Below are 14,329 nucleotides of genomic sequence, written 5' to 3' on the forward strand. Positions count from 1 at the left end.
AGGTCCGGGATGAGGGAGTCCAGACACCCAGCAGGGGGGTGGAGCCAGCACCCGGGGAGGCTGGGGGCGATCGGCACCTGGCGGGGGGAGAGCCATCGACACTTCTTTCTCCCATTAGCCTGCCAAGTGGTCCGTTCACCTCCTGGGTGGATGGTGGTGCCGGGATGGCGGGGGCCTGGCCAGGTCCAGGGTTGGGGTCGAGCTGAGGCCACGCGGCCGCGTGGTGCAGTGTCCAAGATGGCGGCTGGGCCGGGCAATGGGGCTGACGGGGGCCCGGGCCCGTGACACAGAGACATCCGGGAGCAGGCGTCCCGGAGGGGACGGGTTGCGGGTTGCTTCTGCGGGTAGCCCCCGGAGAGCCGGTGTCTGGGCCCTGTCATGCGGGGAGGGAGCGAGCCCTTCGTGGGGCCTGTCCAACAGGAAGCATGGCCAAATGAGCATTGCATAGCGGGACTCTTCTCACTTCCTTCCTGAGGGATACGGGATGGTGTAAAGAAAAAACCAAGACATAAAGCAATCTATAACGGAAAAGGTATTAGGTTCGGGAGCTGGGTGGGTCAAACATTTAATAAGTGTCCAACGTAGTCTAAATAACCTGCCAAGGAATTCTCTGAAAGGGTTCAGTCCGTACGAACTATTGTTTGGGACTAGAATGATGATCCAAGATCTTGATAGTCAGACTTCAGTGGTTAAAGACAAAAGCTTTGATATCAAAGATCGTTTGGCTATTTTACAGGACTTAAATGAAACAAGAAAAGACCTGAGCAACATAAAGCTGAAACAACAGCCAACAACCACTGAAGAGAAACCACCTGTCCCAGCAAGGCCTGTCTGGATTCCAAAAGTCGGGGATCTAGTCAGAGAAAAGATCGCGGTAAAGAAGGAATTTGGGCCTTCTTACAGAAAAGCAGTTCCTGTCTTGTCTATCAACGGGACAAGATCAGTAGTACTACCGCCCCTTGCTGGTAAAAAGGAGAACCGAGTTGTATCCATCGACCTGGTTAAACCACAATCATGTGGCCGATAACAAACAGTAGGCCAAGTGGACTCCCAAGAAGTAGCAGAACACCAATGTTTGCTACGAATACAGAGGCTCAAACTGGAAGACTGATCACCTTTGGAAAATCTACAGTGAATCAACAAGGACTATGCAACAAAGCAATGGAACTTGAACCTCTTAAAACCCAAATTAAAACTTTTCATCAAGAAACAACAACCTATGATGATGTAACTGCAGACTTTGCTAATGAAACAAAGCAAAACCCAAAAGCAATTGGAACAATTGACAGAACAGCATCCGGCTACTTCATCAACTTCGATGATTCATCTGAAGACCTGAGTGAAGCAAAGAAACAGCCATCAGCAAAAACTTTTAAAGACAAAGCTAAGGAACTTTTTCAACAGCTGAAAGAAACCTATCTGATTTCTCCATGGATTGAATTTTGGGTGGCCTTCGGTGCATTTATCCTCATTCTTTGGCTCATCTTAGTGCTATGCTTGGGACATTTCATTGAAGGAAAATATGCTAAAATGGACACAGCAAGCCAGAAAATCAACTTGGTCCTTAAACCACACACATCTTCACACATCAAGAAAAGAGAACTTTCTTCAGTGAACTTCACAGCCAATCCTATACCAGGCGGTGTAGCATGGGACAAAACTGATTATGAAATCTATGGTCCGGTTGAAATCCTGAAGTATCCACACCAATTCAAGATCTCATTGAGTGACTTTGTAAAACCGAGCTCATTTGCTGATGATTGGGACTTTGAAAGTATTAATGATATGATGTCTGATCTTGTGATGTCTGCTAAATTCACAGAACATGATTATTTGCAGGGTTCGTCTAATTATGATCAGATGTTCTGCTATAACCACTATGGTAACCATTATCTACATAAATCTGCACAACCTAGAAATGTTTTGAATTATAACCAATGGGAACATTGTGCTACTCCTCCAAAAGATAGCTCGAAAACATTTTATGATAAATATTCATACTTTTCAGGGTTTAACACAAGTAATGCAGAAACATTTTATTTCAAATTGTCAAATAAGACAGGTATGAAGACCATGCTTACAAACACAAAATTGATATATTCCGATTCATTCTTTGAACAAATGAATACATTTGGGTTTGATTTCTGGAACAATAATATTGAAGCAAAAACTATTTGGGGTACAAGAGATTGGCAAGTACAAGGTATAGAATCATGTTGTATTTTTGAACGACACTATTCAACAAACTACCTGTCTTGGGTTAGCCAAAATCAAAGATTTGAACAAACCGTCTATTCCAAAGCCAACAGTGAACAGTAATAGCTCTAAAGATGTTGAGATAGACGTAAACCATATTTTAAACCAAAACAGAACAGATCCTGAATGGAAAAAATGGTTGATCTGGCCCACAGATACAAATAACTGTCAAGACAGATTCCTGAACAAAATACAGGGGTTCACATTGACTAGGCCAGACCCTAGATATTCCCAAAGACAACATCCAGGGATAGTAACCACCTACAGCGTGGGCAAGCTCTGCCTTCAATGGCTACAAACGTCCACGCTGTCTGAAATTAAGCAACACCTAACTTTACTTACAGAAGGTGCTGACTTGCGTGATTTCATATTGGGACCACGCAAACAGCGTCAAAAACGTTTCATAGCGGCCTCTATATATGCAGCTTATAACGAAGTTTGGAAAGTAACTCAAATTGAGACAGCAGAAAAAATACGGGAAATTGACCGTATTAATTTGGAAAAATCACTTTCTGTGGTGGACAATGGGTTAATGACTCTGTCCTCCAGAATATATTCTCTGGACAGCATTGTGTCTTCAGCAATCGATATAATATCGCAAGACTTACTGATGTTACAACACGGTCAGTCCCAATTGCGTTCTATTGTACAGCTTGGCTGGACGTTACAAAATCTGCGTTCTGGCTATGTGCCCTGGCGTTTAATCAACACAACATCATTATTTAATATCTTTAACCTCACTGATAAACAAATCAGTTTGGCACAGAAGGGTGCTGACTATACAATTCTGAGCATTGAAAAACTTGAGAGATTACCATTGACAATGTCAGAACGACCTGTCATTGAATGGATAATACATGGAATAATAAATATTCCGATAACTACTTTCCAGTTTCAATTCTGCCAAAAATATATACAGGCAGGCCAGTATGAAAGGTTGGGTAAAGGATACATTAAGTCAATATGGAACTTGCCCTATACACACGAATGTGTAAGTAATAAAGGCCAGAAAGTGTTTCTCAGTGGCGATAATTGTGCAAGATCACTAAGTGGTACACTTCTGTGTCAGGGTATTAGTTTGCACGGAGCCTGTGAAGGGACTTCAAATAACCTTTCATGTTACCAGCTAGGCACACCTGCAACACGAATAGAACCATTCTTTAGGAGACTCTCGAACGGGAGTTACATTCTAATAGTAGATCGCAGATGTTGTAGTTTGCTGCCCGGAAAACCTTATCTCATAACTGTGACTAGGAAGGTCATGTGCTGTGAACATGTATTGTTCCCCAGCGATTCTCCAGACAGGGAGGCAAGGTTATGGCCCGATTTGAAAATTGCTTCTATTCGAATAGATACTTTAAGCAGAATGAAGACTGTGCTCCTACAGACGCCGACAAGGCTCACGTCATCAAAAGTAACGTATGATCTCCAAGTTGCAAGGACAACAGAAGAGATTCATTCATTATTATCAACTAATTCCCCCATACATTTCGCAGAAATACTGAACGAAATCTTAAATATTTCTGATACCACTGGTATCTCCAGTGTATTTAAAGCAGTGTTTTCAGGTGCTTTAACTCCATTCAAAGCCATCCTGGGTATTTTTCTAGACTTTGTCCATTCCATTTTTGGCGGACTTCCTCTCCTTTTAGGACTAGTAGCGGGTATTCTATTTTTGATCCTGTTATTTCGCTATGGCAAACCATGTCACAGACAAAACACCTGCGACAAGGGAAGAAATGATCCTAGCCATTGGCTACCGGGACCGGGTAACTAAAATCCTTGGACTATCCCGGCTTAGAGACCTGAACATGACTTGGTTTCTTTCATTTAGACCAATGTGGCAAAGTTGTGTTATGCCTGTATTAAGGTGCTTGCTATGCGGCGAAGAATGCGTGTTGGACACCTGTCTGGCACTACAATCGGATGTGCCAATGGACGCAGATACCTTGTTGGGTCCGGTAACGGCTCATGCATTGTGCTGTCCCCAGCGGCTACCAATCCTGATGACGGCATTCGTGGAGTCTTCACCACTACGATTGAGGGGTAGTGAAGTACAAGATGAAAGCAGCATCAATCAGGTACGACCTTCAGTCAGCTATGCTGATCAAAACATCAATGGAGGCAATCATGCTCAGGCTCATGAATGCATGGTAACAACTTTTTCCGAATTAGTGGAACTTACGCAAGAAGCTGTTGACAGTTTAACAGTCTAAATGATATGATGTTTTCACCAGAGCAGCAGGAATAACTTTGAGCAAACTAGCACTCGGAGTTCCCCACATCCTGAATTTGGCCTTCAACTTTTTAAAGAAAAGCGACATGAAAAATGTTCTCATCATTTTTTTCAGACTGCAAGAACTTTTTCCCCAATTCCAAAATATTTACGATTTTTGGGACACTTATCTTCTGCTTAAAGTAGACATTATTCTTAGAGAACTAAATTTCTATTTTAGGTAGTCACGAGACATTCGCTATCCTCTAGCAATATTATACATAACTTTATGATTGTGATGAAATGGTCTCGCATTCTTTTTTCTGTATTAAGAGCCATTTCATGTGTGGTTTTCGCATTTATTCATGCTGAATTTAAAAATATGCATTATATGTTTAGCATTATTAGACTGCTTGTGCATATAGTACACGTGATAGTACATGTGATTGTGTTTCATATATTTTATAATTCCAATTTTCTGAATACATATGAATGTATTTTGGGGTGGTACGGTATACACAAACGCTACTGGTTTCACTATGCCTAGATTTGTAAATATGGACATAGTCTACGTGGAGTGGGTGTGATGTATTCCTATAGGAACTGTATTGATTCCCCTATTCCTGACCCTGGTTTGGTTAATAATTAACTAGCAGCCATCCAACGGTGCAAGAACCGTTATCTGATTAAGCCACACCACGGCACAGAAGCGCGTTATCTGATTAGGTCATAACGCATGCCATCTAATTAGACAAGCGATATTCCTCCAGCCCCTGATAAGGCATACGAAGTTCTCAAAACAATTCAAACCTACAGCGATCTGGGAAATTCCCATAACCATTGTTTTGATTTCACCGAGAACTTCAGCAAAAGAATGTGCGAACGAGCCCGTTCATATGACATCCTTATTGACGTATATATGTCCATCCTTACGTCAATCTCGGCACCTTTCAGGTATAAATATTACCGACATTGCCTTAAGGAAACACATGCGGTGGTGACGAGATCGGAGCAGCGAGACGTGCTGAGGAGCCCAGCAGAGAGCGAAGCCCACAGACGCTGCCCCGCCTTCCTGACGCGCTGAGAACGAGACGCTGTCTTTCTCCTGCCGAGAAATCCAGCTCCGGCGCTTCCATGCAGCCCTCGCAGGCAGCTGGAATATCAAGACCTGGGATAAGAGATACCAGCCCTCCATCATTCTAGATCTCAGGTACAGAACTGAATAACCCCTTGCAGAGAATTCTCGAATCAGTCCCTTGGCAAAACAAACTTAACTTAAACTGCTACTTATCTACTCCCGCCCACGTATTAGGCTTAGGTCAGGTACATTGGGGTCAGCGTGGTTAGAAGCACCAGTTGAGTACGATTAGTCAAATGTATATATGTATCTATTTTATCCATTTTAAAGTATCATATGGCTCAGAAACCATATCAATGCTTTTACAGTATTATTTTATAATTCTGTCTCTACTGTATGCACTTTACTTAACTACAAGTATTGCAATAATAGCGATTCATTTCTCTTGTATGAGAAAAGAGACTGATCAATAAATAACATCTTTTATTGAACCACGCCCATCTCTTATTTCTCTACAAACTGGTGAAACTAAGAATGCACGTACTGACTGAGTAAAATAAGTTGTCTATTGTTTTCACACGACTCTAGAGATACACTCTTGATTAGGGGAGAGCAAAGTTGTCATGTTCTATGGTTGTCAGAAACTAAATCCCTTCTTGTCTATCCAGGGAGGTTAAAATCCTCCTTGTCTATTCGAGAAAGTTTCTAGTGAACTCTGAGCTAGCTGGCAAACACAAACCTTTAAGTCTAATATCGTCGGTAGAAGACCTAGTTAACCTCTGCCCTAGGTCTATACTATTGAAGATATTATTCCAATGCGCAGAGCCTATTGGGATAATAGGAACTACACTACAAACTGAAATTTCATTGGCTGCTGTGTGTAGCATTAAAAGAAAGAGAAGCATAATCCTCGCCTCCGTGTCCTTAATAGAATTGAAAATTCTTGGCGCGATAGCTAGCTAATTTTTTATTCTCTCAGATTGATTACAAGGCGGGATCCTCTGCCTTCTTGGTCACTACAAATATGTTGCTGCATAAACAGGCAGGGTGCAGAGATGATTGCATCTTTCAAGAATTGAATGTTAATGCTTATAAAAGTCTGATTTTGAAGGAAAATTTGGAGAGGATGACAGGACATGGTTTGTAGGGGAGTTCCATAGGATTTCTAGCACCCAAGCATCATTCGTCAGACATTGCCTATTGGTCAGAAACGTTTTTATCCTGCCACCAAGGGTTACAGGGGAAGCTAGAATCATTCTTACCTGTTGAAGTTCCCGGGGTGCGGAAACCTCCTCTCCCATATCTGCCTCTGCTTCTGGTGGGGAAAAATGTATCTCGTGATGAATGTAACCATCCGTGACGTCTGGTTTGTAAACCTCTGGAGAGGCATTGTAGAATAGCTTCACCGGGCGAATGCCCTCTACATTGACCGGCCCTTCCAAAAAGGTATGGGTGGACCACCTTTTGGAGAGAAGTCTGTGGCTTCTCTATGGCTGTGAATGTGTGGCCAAATTTGACTAGATCTTTAACAAACTTGTCACCAAACAGGAGCCCGTTGGCTAGTGGGCCTGCTTCTGCTGTCGCAAGTTCTGCTAATTTGGGGTCAATTGCGATGAGAATAGACCTTCGGCGTTCCACCGATATGGCGCAATTCGCGTTGCCTAGTTGGCAAAGAGCCATTTTAGCCCATACTGCCAAGATGTTGGGGTCAATAACCGAGCCTGATTCTTTTGCTTGTACTGCCAACTCTAGGATTTTACAAAGAGGGCCCGTAAGATCTAGCAGTTTGTCTTGACAGGACTCCCATGACCTGTCGAATCTTTTCTTTGGATCGTTGGAGGAACATTTTTAAAAAGTCAACAAATCTGGGTCTAATTTTGGCGTTTCCGCCACTTTGTTTGGGAGCTCTGGTCTGGGGCATTCTGCGCGTAGATGATTACGAACGTCCCTGTTGTAACTTTTGCGAAGCCTTGCGTGGGCGTATTCTGCCACCTGGGAAATTGGAACCCAACCTGGGCGGACTGTATTATCAAGATCAAAATCTGGTGAATATTGTCCGCTAGTGGATGGTTCTAGTGCAGAGTATGCATGGTCTGGAATAGGGTTCTTGGGAATCGAGTGCAGGGTGGCCGCATGATCCAATTCAGTAGACTTCTGTCTGGCCTTAGAGGCCATAGGAGTAGTGTCGCTGGAAGGTACATCAGGTTCATCAGTGGGAACAGTCAATGGCCTATACATAGTGTATTTACGCAGTTGTCGTGTAAATGGTCCTAGAGCCACTGAGAGGGCTCTCTTGACTGATTGTGTGATAGATTTGTCCAGGGCCTCTACGAGGCTATTCTCCAGAGAATAGTCGTCATTCATATATTGTTTATAATCGTCATGGTGGAGAGGCCTGGATTCCGCCATTGGTGCAATGTGTATTGAAGCAAGTCTACCAGGCTGTATCAGTGTGTAGAATTATTTGTGATCGAGTGATACAGGATGAGGGCTATAAGAGTACCCACGAGGGGTGGCAAACCCGATTGAATAACGCCGGCGTGTCAGGAGGTGGTGAAAGAAGACCCTCGAGTGAAACATGCGGAAAATATTCACTTCCTCAGATTTTCCCGGGCGTAGACGAACTGGCGAAGCTATCAGCACCTCTGGTGGTGGAGACTGAACTCCATACGCAGCGTAATTGAACTAGGGAATGCTGGGTATTGTAGTTTTTGTATTGCCAATCTGACCGCTATCTAATAAATAGCCACAAACTCAGCGTAACATTGGCCTCTGACTCTTTCATGAGATTAGAGCTTTTGAGCAATAAGTATTGGATAATCCACATTTAAAATCTACTACTGTATTCTTAGAGATCAAAGGTATTGTAAAGTGAAAGTAGCCTTTCAAATATGGCCACCAAGTCGGGTGGCTCGCCTACTCATTAGTCCTTTCTCAGTGTCGAAGCTCCTTCATGCCAGAGAGACGTCGACTGCTCTTCCACCGCGGCACTTCCGGTGCGCTGACGTGGAGCAGCTGAAGCGGCCTGGGGGAGTGCTGTCTGCCGGTAGTCCGCAGGAAGAGAGGGGCGGATAGGGTCTTTGACGTCCCGGGTAATATTCTGTCAGCTCTGCGTCCACGGGAACAGCTGAACCTGCGGGACCCTCCTTTGGTGATCGGAGAAGAGAGAAGATGCTTACCAAGTTTGAGACCAAGTCTGCCCGGGTGAAAGGTGTGTGAGGCCGAGGGACTTTTATGTAAATGTAATGTAAATGTATTTCGATTTATATAGCGCACAAATCACCCAGGGGTCTCAAGGCGCTTGCTTAGGGAACCCGTCCTGGTATTCCCCTGTGAGATACCCCGGCAAGGTATTCACAAGGTGAAAGCCAGGCATCCCACCGCGATGGGCCGTAGTGGAGATTAAGCAAGCTATTGCCCAGAGTCGCAGAGTGTGACCCCGTGAGTCGAGTAGGCACCGGAGCGAGAATTGTCAAGTCCGTGGAATTTTTTGAGCCCGAGACGGGGAATCGAACCCTGGTCCACGGCTGATCTCAGCTTCCGGGTCTGCCGCCTCTAACCACTGAGCCCCGCTTATCCACTGCAAGCTTCTTGGGGTGCAGTCGATGTTCATTCTATTGAAGCTCTTTGCTTCCTTATCTCTCCTGATCATACGGACGCAAGGTGGTACTTTGAGTGTATGGATGTCGGTTGGTTAATAGTAGTGATGCGGGTTGATAGTGTTGGCCTTTATCGGTGCTTGCTGGCATTGGGCTGTTGGAGGTAATGGCAAAGTTGTAATTGGGGTGCCTCAAGGGTGATCTTAAAGTGTTGGTAGCGTTGGCACACTGTGGGGGCGTTGTGGAATCATTGGAGTGCCAATGGCATTGTTTTGAGACACGTTTGGGAAATATTGGAGTACAATGTCATGAGTACTTTTATGTTTTTCCGTATTTTTGTAACCATCAGACTGAAGTATTCTTACTTGCCTTTTCGTATTGCTTTGCTAGGTATCCCCCACCCAGTCTTTAACGTGCTTCAAGTTATTACCTGAAAATGAATGATTGGGTAATATGGAACAGATCTACATTGTTGCTAATTGTATTTGATTTGATTGCAAAAATGCTATAAAAAGGCGTTAGAATGGGTATATATAGTGATGGTAACTATTTGTGACGAATGAAACAGCACACTTACAAATATTTGACTTGTACTATTAAAATAACACAATTACGTATTTTATAATGGACTTATGCGCACACACATTATTTGCAGCATATGCCATATTCCTCCTCCCAACAATTGTAGATGTATTAATTGATTTAATTCTGTTTGCAATCTTGTGGATCATTGCTATAAACCACAGGATTCCAAAGAGTTTGTGAATGTCCATTTCATAGTAAATAGGCATGCACCTCTGCCCTTAGTGCCCTACTGCATTTGAGACCTTATTTTGGCCCTGGAATAGTGCTATTCTAGCCTCTGCTCAGAGGTCTAGGCTGGTCCTTGGTGATGCGAGATCCGGAACGTGTCCAATGGCTCGGAGGGGTGTTCAAAGTGTCTACTATTGTCCATACCAGGGGTGTGGAATTTAATAAAATATCTACATGTCCATGGGGCAGGTTGCTTCATAAATATACTTGTCCTGTAACAGAAAACACTTGTCCTTTTGTGCCATGTAGTGTGGCGATAAATTATGGCAACAATCTCCTAAAATAAAAGCTCTTTTATACCCTCTCTGTTTATGCCAGGGCTCATACAATAGTAGTGTTTGAATACTTACAATCCCCTTATGGCTTATTATCTACTGTATACTGGGGCTGAAGGGAGTGGTAAGCAATAGTTCCAGGGTTAGAATGTTCTTTTGAGTCTGTGCAAACCTACTAACTTGCATGTATTAAGGGTTTTCAACAACTCTTCTCTAATCTTTTCCCATGCTGAGAAATGGTGGAAATTTACTTCTGACAAAGGCAGATGTAAACCTTCTTCCAGAGTTGGAGGGAAAAAAAGAGATTGGAGGGAAAGGGAACTTGCAAACACTCAGATTTTAGCATTAGCAAATCTACACATGCACATTTGCTCATATTTAAATACAGTTCACAAATATTTTCCAGGATTACTATTTATTGTCCAACTTATGTAAATTCTTGGGAATTCATGAAAGCCGTGTAGCTGCACTTAATGCAAGGCCATATACCATGGGTGCACGTTTGAGACTTAATTTAATAATTGGGCCACTAATTTGGTCTGGCGTTGACCATGACCTTTTGCTTTTATTAAAATTCTGTCTCTCTCTCTCTCTGTATTGGCTGGCTTCACTGTGAGTGACAGCATTCTGCTCTTTCACAAGGAGCATATCGGCACACAAATGTAGTTTTGTTCGGTGTCAGTAACTACTGTGGCAGTGTGTGCTTTTTGAGAACAAAAACAATGTTTGCTTTTGCCAATGTTTGTTTTTAATGGTGAGGGCCCGGCAGCTTCCACACCAATAGGGTTTTACAAAAACCATGCCAAAACAAGTCACACATTGCCAAAATTAAGAAGATGACCACCAATTTCAGACCTACTGGCTTTGCCAATGCTTGTTTATTTTTGTTTCCCATAATCTCTTTGAAACTGGTTACAATGGTTTTCCATTAATATTTTTGGGAAATACTAGCATGCATCAACACGTTACTAAATGATGCTGCAAAGACATTTTACTGTAGTTTATCAGAATTTTTAACCTGGTTTCATTTTTATATGAACATTTTATTTTGAAAGCAAAGAATCATCAATCTTGCTTTCAAGCTTTTGCAAATATTTGCATAAAATCAGAGAGCATTCTGGGAGCTTTATACACACCCTCACATTGCCAAACTTTATAAATGTGTGTACACATTTTTACACTGGATCCACTGTCAGTAGTGCAGTCAGAGCTTACAAAACGCATTAGAGCGCTCACCCTAATAATAAAGTGCTGCCAGTTAATGAACCATAAATACAAGTTTGAACAGCATTAACATATGGACACAAATATTACCTTAACTGCAGACAGTGCCCTTCCCTGATCCATAATGTAGGACTGCAAACTGGCAGCCAAAGGGTTTGTGCAGCAGGGGGTTGGGCCTACTTGTCCCAAGGACAAAATACACATGACAACTTGTTGCCCTTGACCCCAAACTATATATCTTGGGTGTCGGCTATAGGAATTACACATCCCTGCCATACCCTGGGTATGGCAGGCAGGTAGCGATAGGTATGATAGTAGCGTACTCAGTTTTTTGTAAATCAGTAATGAGACCAGAGCATGTGTGAGGGAGAGTTTACTGGCCCCTCTCATGTAAAGTTCTGCTGTTATGTGAATCTCAGAAACTTGCACTGACATTGATTGTACCTGTCGAGTGTTGTATAGGTAGTGTGCCTGTTCAGTGTTTGTATGTAGAACACAAATTGTAGTGGCACTCGAGTGTGTCTGTGGGACCAGTGGGATCTATTTTGGATTGGCCTAGCATTAGCATGGCTCATGAAAGAGGGTGATACAGCTCCCACAGACAGTGAATATGTATTCACTGCTTTCCTATCGCTGTATGTGGAGTTCCAGATTCTTAAGTTACGGAAAATTGTGAACGGGCTAAATTTAGAAATTAAAAGAGGACCTTGTTAGCAAAGGACAAATGAATAATTCTGAGCACTGCCCTTTTGGTACATGTCAGAAGTGGGACTGCTGTTTTTGTTCATGGTGAGGAGCATTCTAGCGCATTCTAGCGCATTCCTGCTGTTTTGTCTGTCCCTGAAAGCTGCTCCAGGAAGATTGATGAAGCCCAGATGCAGAAATCTCACACCTCATGGTGCCCTTGTTTTAGATACTCCTACTTGAAGACATCCATATTGGTACCTGCTATGAGACCTATCACCTTGCACATAGGCTGTGTCTAAGGGACAGCAATGACATTTGAAAGGGAACATCCCCAACCCTTTTCTGAACTCTTAGGTGATAGATCCACATCCCTGTATGGAAAAGGCATTTAAAAGTGGGATTTAAACCTTCTCACTTTTTTCCAAGTTTTTCTTGCCCAAGGAAGGGAGGGTTTCGCAGAGTGTTTGAAGAACTGGTTAACCCGTCTCTCAGAGGTGAGGCGACAGCACCTTTAAGTCTGTGGAACTTGCTGACGTAGTAGGTCTGCTTAGAATTCCTGCCTGTTTAGAGGGGGAAGGAATATGTCTGGCTCTGCAGGCACAGAGACTTTCCATGAGGAGAAGCAACAGTGTTCCCATTTGCACAACACTCAGCAGTTGCTGACTTCGCTCACCTTGAAGGGTCTCACATCACAGTGTCCGCAGGGGACCATGCACATAAATCAAGCGCAAGAAGTAACCACATGCTGTCCAGCAACCCTGTATCGCCCTAAGACCTGGTACCGATGCTTCCCTATTCCGTATGAATCGAGTGAAGGAGCTCCTGCCCTTGCAGAAGCAAGTTGTCCAGTGGTCTCACCTGCTTGCCGAGCACTACATGTGACACTAGCCTGGATGGTGCAATTGCACACAATGAACAAACATTGTTTTTTAGGCCTGGAGGCTGCATATACCAGGATAAGCCCCTGCCAAACATGCTTGCCATGCAGCTCATGCACCATGGCCCAAATCCAGAGTGAGTCCACTACTGTGGTCCTTGTTAGCAGTCCTTGCTGAAAGCACCAGCCAGGTGCTGGCTCAACATGAGTGGGGTAATGGGAAATCCCTTGTAGAAGACTGAGCTACATGTGCAGACTGTGTTCTATAGTGGGAACATTGGTTGTAAATTATGCAACCCCATGTTGGTTGCAAACTGTTCAATTGCACTACGAAGTATTCCGTATGAGTACAGACCTACTGCTGACCTGCACTTGTGCTTAATCTGTGCCTGCACCTACCCTTGAGTAGAAATCCTTTAGAAACTAGGGAATCTCTGAAAATAGGGAGAGGGTCACAGCAGGTAGAAACTTTTTAACTAGCAGTGATAGTTGGAACCAGAACCTCATAGCTGAGCCCATTGAATTGTGTAGTATTGTGTTTTTAAGGTACTTCCTTTTTACTGAGATGAGCACTGCCAAGGACGGTGTATTATCACGTCAATTCTGAGTGTGTGCCCACACACTGAGAAGCCTTTGACTGCCCCGAGAGTCAATTGTGGAAAGGTGTGCTTGGCTCAGTTTGAAGAGCCATAGTCAACGGATCCCTGTGTCAAACAACTTCTGAGAATTTAAATAAATGCCCTTTCAACACATCATTTTTCTCCAGAATATCTTTCTTTTTGTGTATTTGTTTGGAATAATCAGCCTGGCAAGATAGAGTTCAAAAATAATTTGCTATATCAATGTAGTGAATTGTGTAAAATATCTTTATCGGTTTGAGAAAAATGATTGAAACTCCCACTGTAAATACATTAGAACACAGGTCTTCATGCAATATGTTAAAGTATACTCAGCCACATATGGTGAGAAAATGTCTAAATATGTTTTCAAAAATATGTTGTTGAACCCACCTGCTTCCTAAGTCTTACTCGTAAGCAAACCTTTAATTTTCTTGAATCCGAATTTACTATATCTTCGTGTCCTTTCTATATTTCAAAGTGTTCAAAGAGTTATTTGATTAAAACGTTTTTTATACTTTTTCTTGAAGTTCAGTGTGTAATTCAGCGATTTTGGATTCCCCCTCTTATCCAGTTTTTTGGGTCGTTAACTAAATCAATGCGTCACTCCGCCTTCCTTTCCATGCCTTACTGTCCCAATAATTAAAATTTTACACATACAAACCCTGATAGTCTTTCTGACAATTAG

The 14,329-nt window shown here is 43.0% G+C and overlaps 1 protein-coding gene and 1 long non-coding RNA gene across 2 annotated transcripts in view; one reads left to right on the top strand and one right to left on the bottom strand.

Moving 5' to 3' along the window:
- Positions 1-8,216, bottom strand: part of LOC144799670 (uncharacterized) — a 42,372-nt gene extending 34,156 nt beyond the window's left edge. Inside the window, exon 1 of the long non-coding RNA XR_013603856.1 lies at positions 6,812-8,216. This is a non-coding gene — a long non-coding RNA (uncharacterized LOC144799670). The remainder of the gene's footprint in view (positions 1-6,811) is intronic.
- A 261-nt stretch (positions 8,217-8,477) lies between these two features.
- The window catches only part of COPA (coat protein complex I subunit alpha), a 179,637-nt gene continuing 173,785 nt past the window's right edge, over positions 8,478-14,329 (top strand). The window contains exon 1 of the mRNA XM_078669499.1: positions 8,478-8,760. Coding sequence (XP_078525625.1) covers positions 8,721-8,760 — 40 coding nt within the window. The 5' untranslated portion in view covers positions 8,478-8,720. The remainder of the gene's footprint in view (positions 8,761-14,329) is intronic.

The sequence above is a fragment of the Lissotriton helveticus genome, chromosome 12 (assembly GCF_964261635.1).
Source record: "Lissotriton helveticus chromosome 12, aLisHel1.1, whole genome shotgun sequence".
NCBI classification, from domain to species: domain Eukaryota; kingdom Metazoa; phylum Chordata; class Amphibia; order Caudata; family Salamandridae; genus Lissotriton; species Lissotriton helveticus.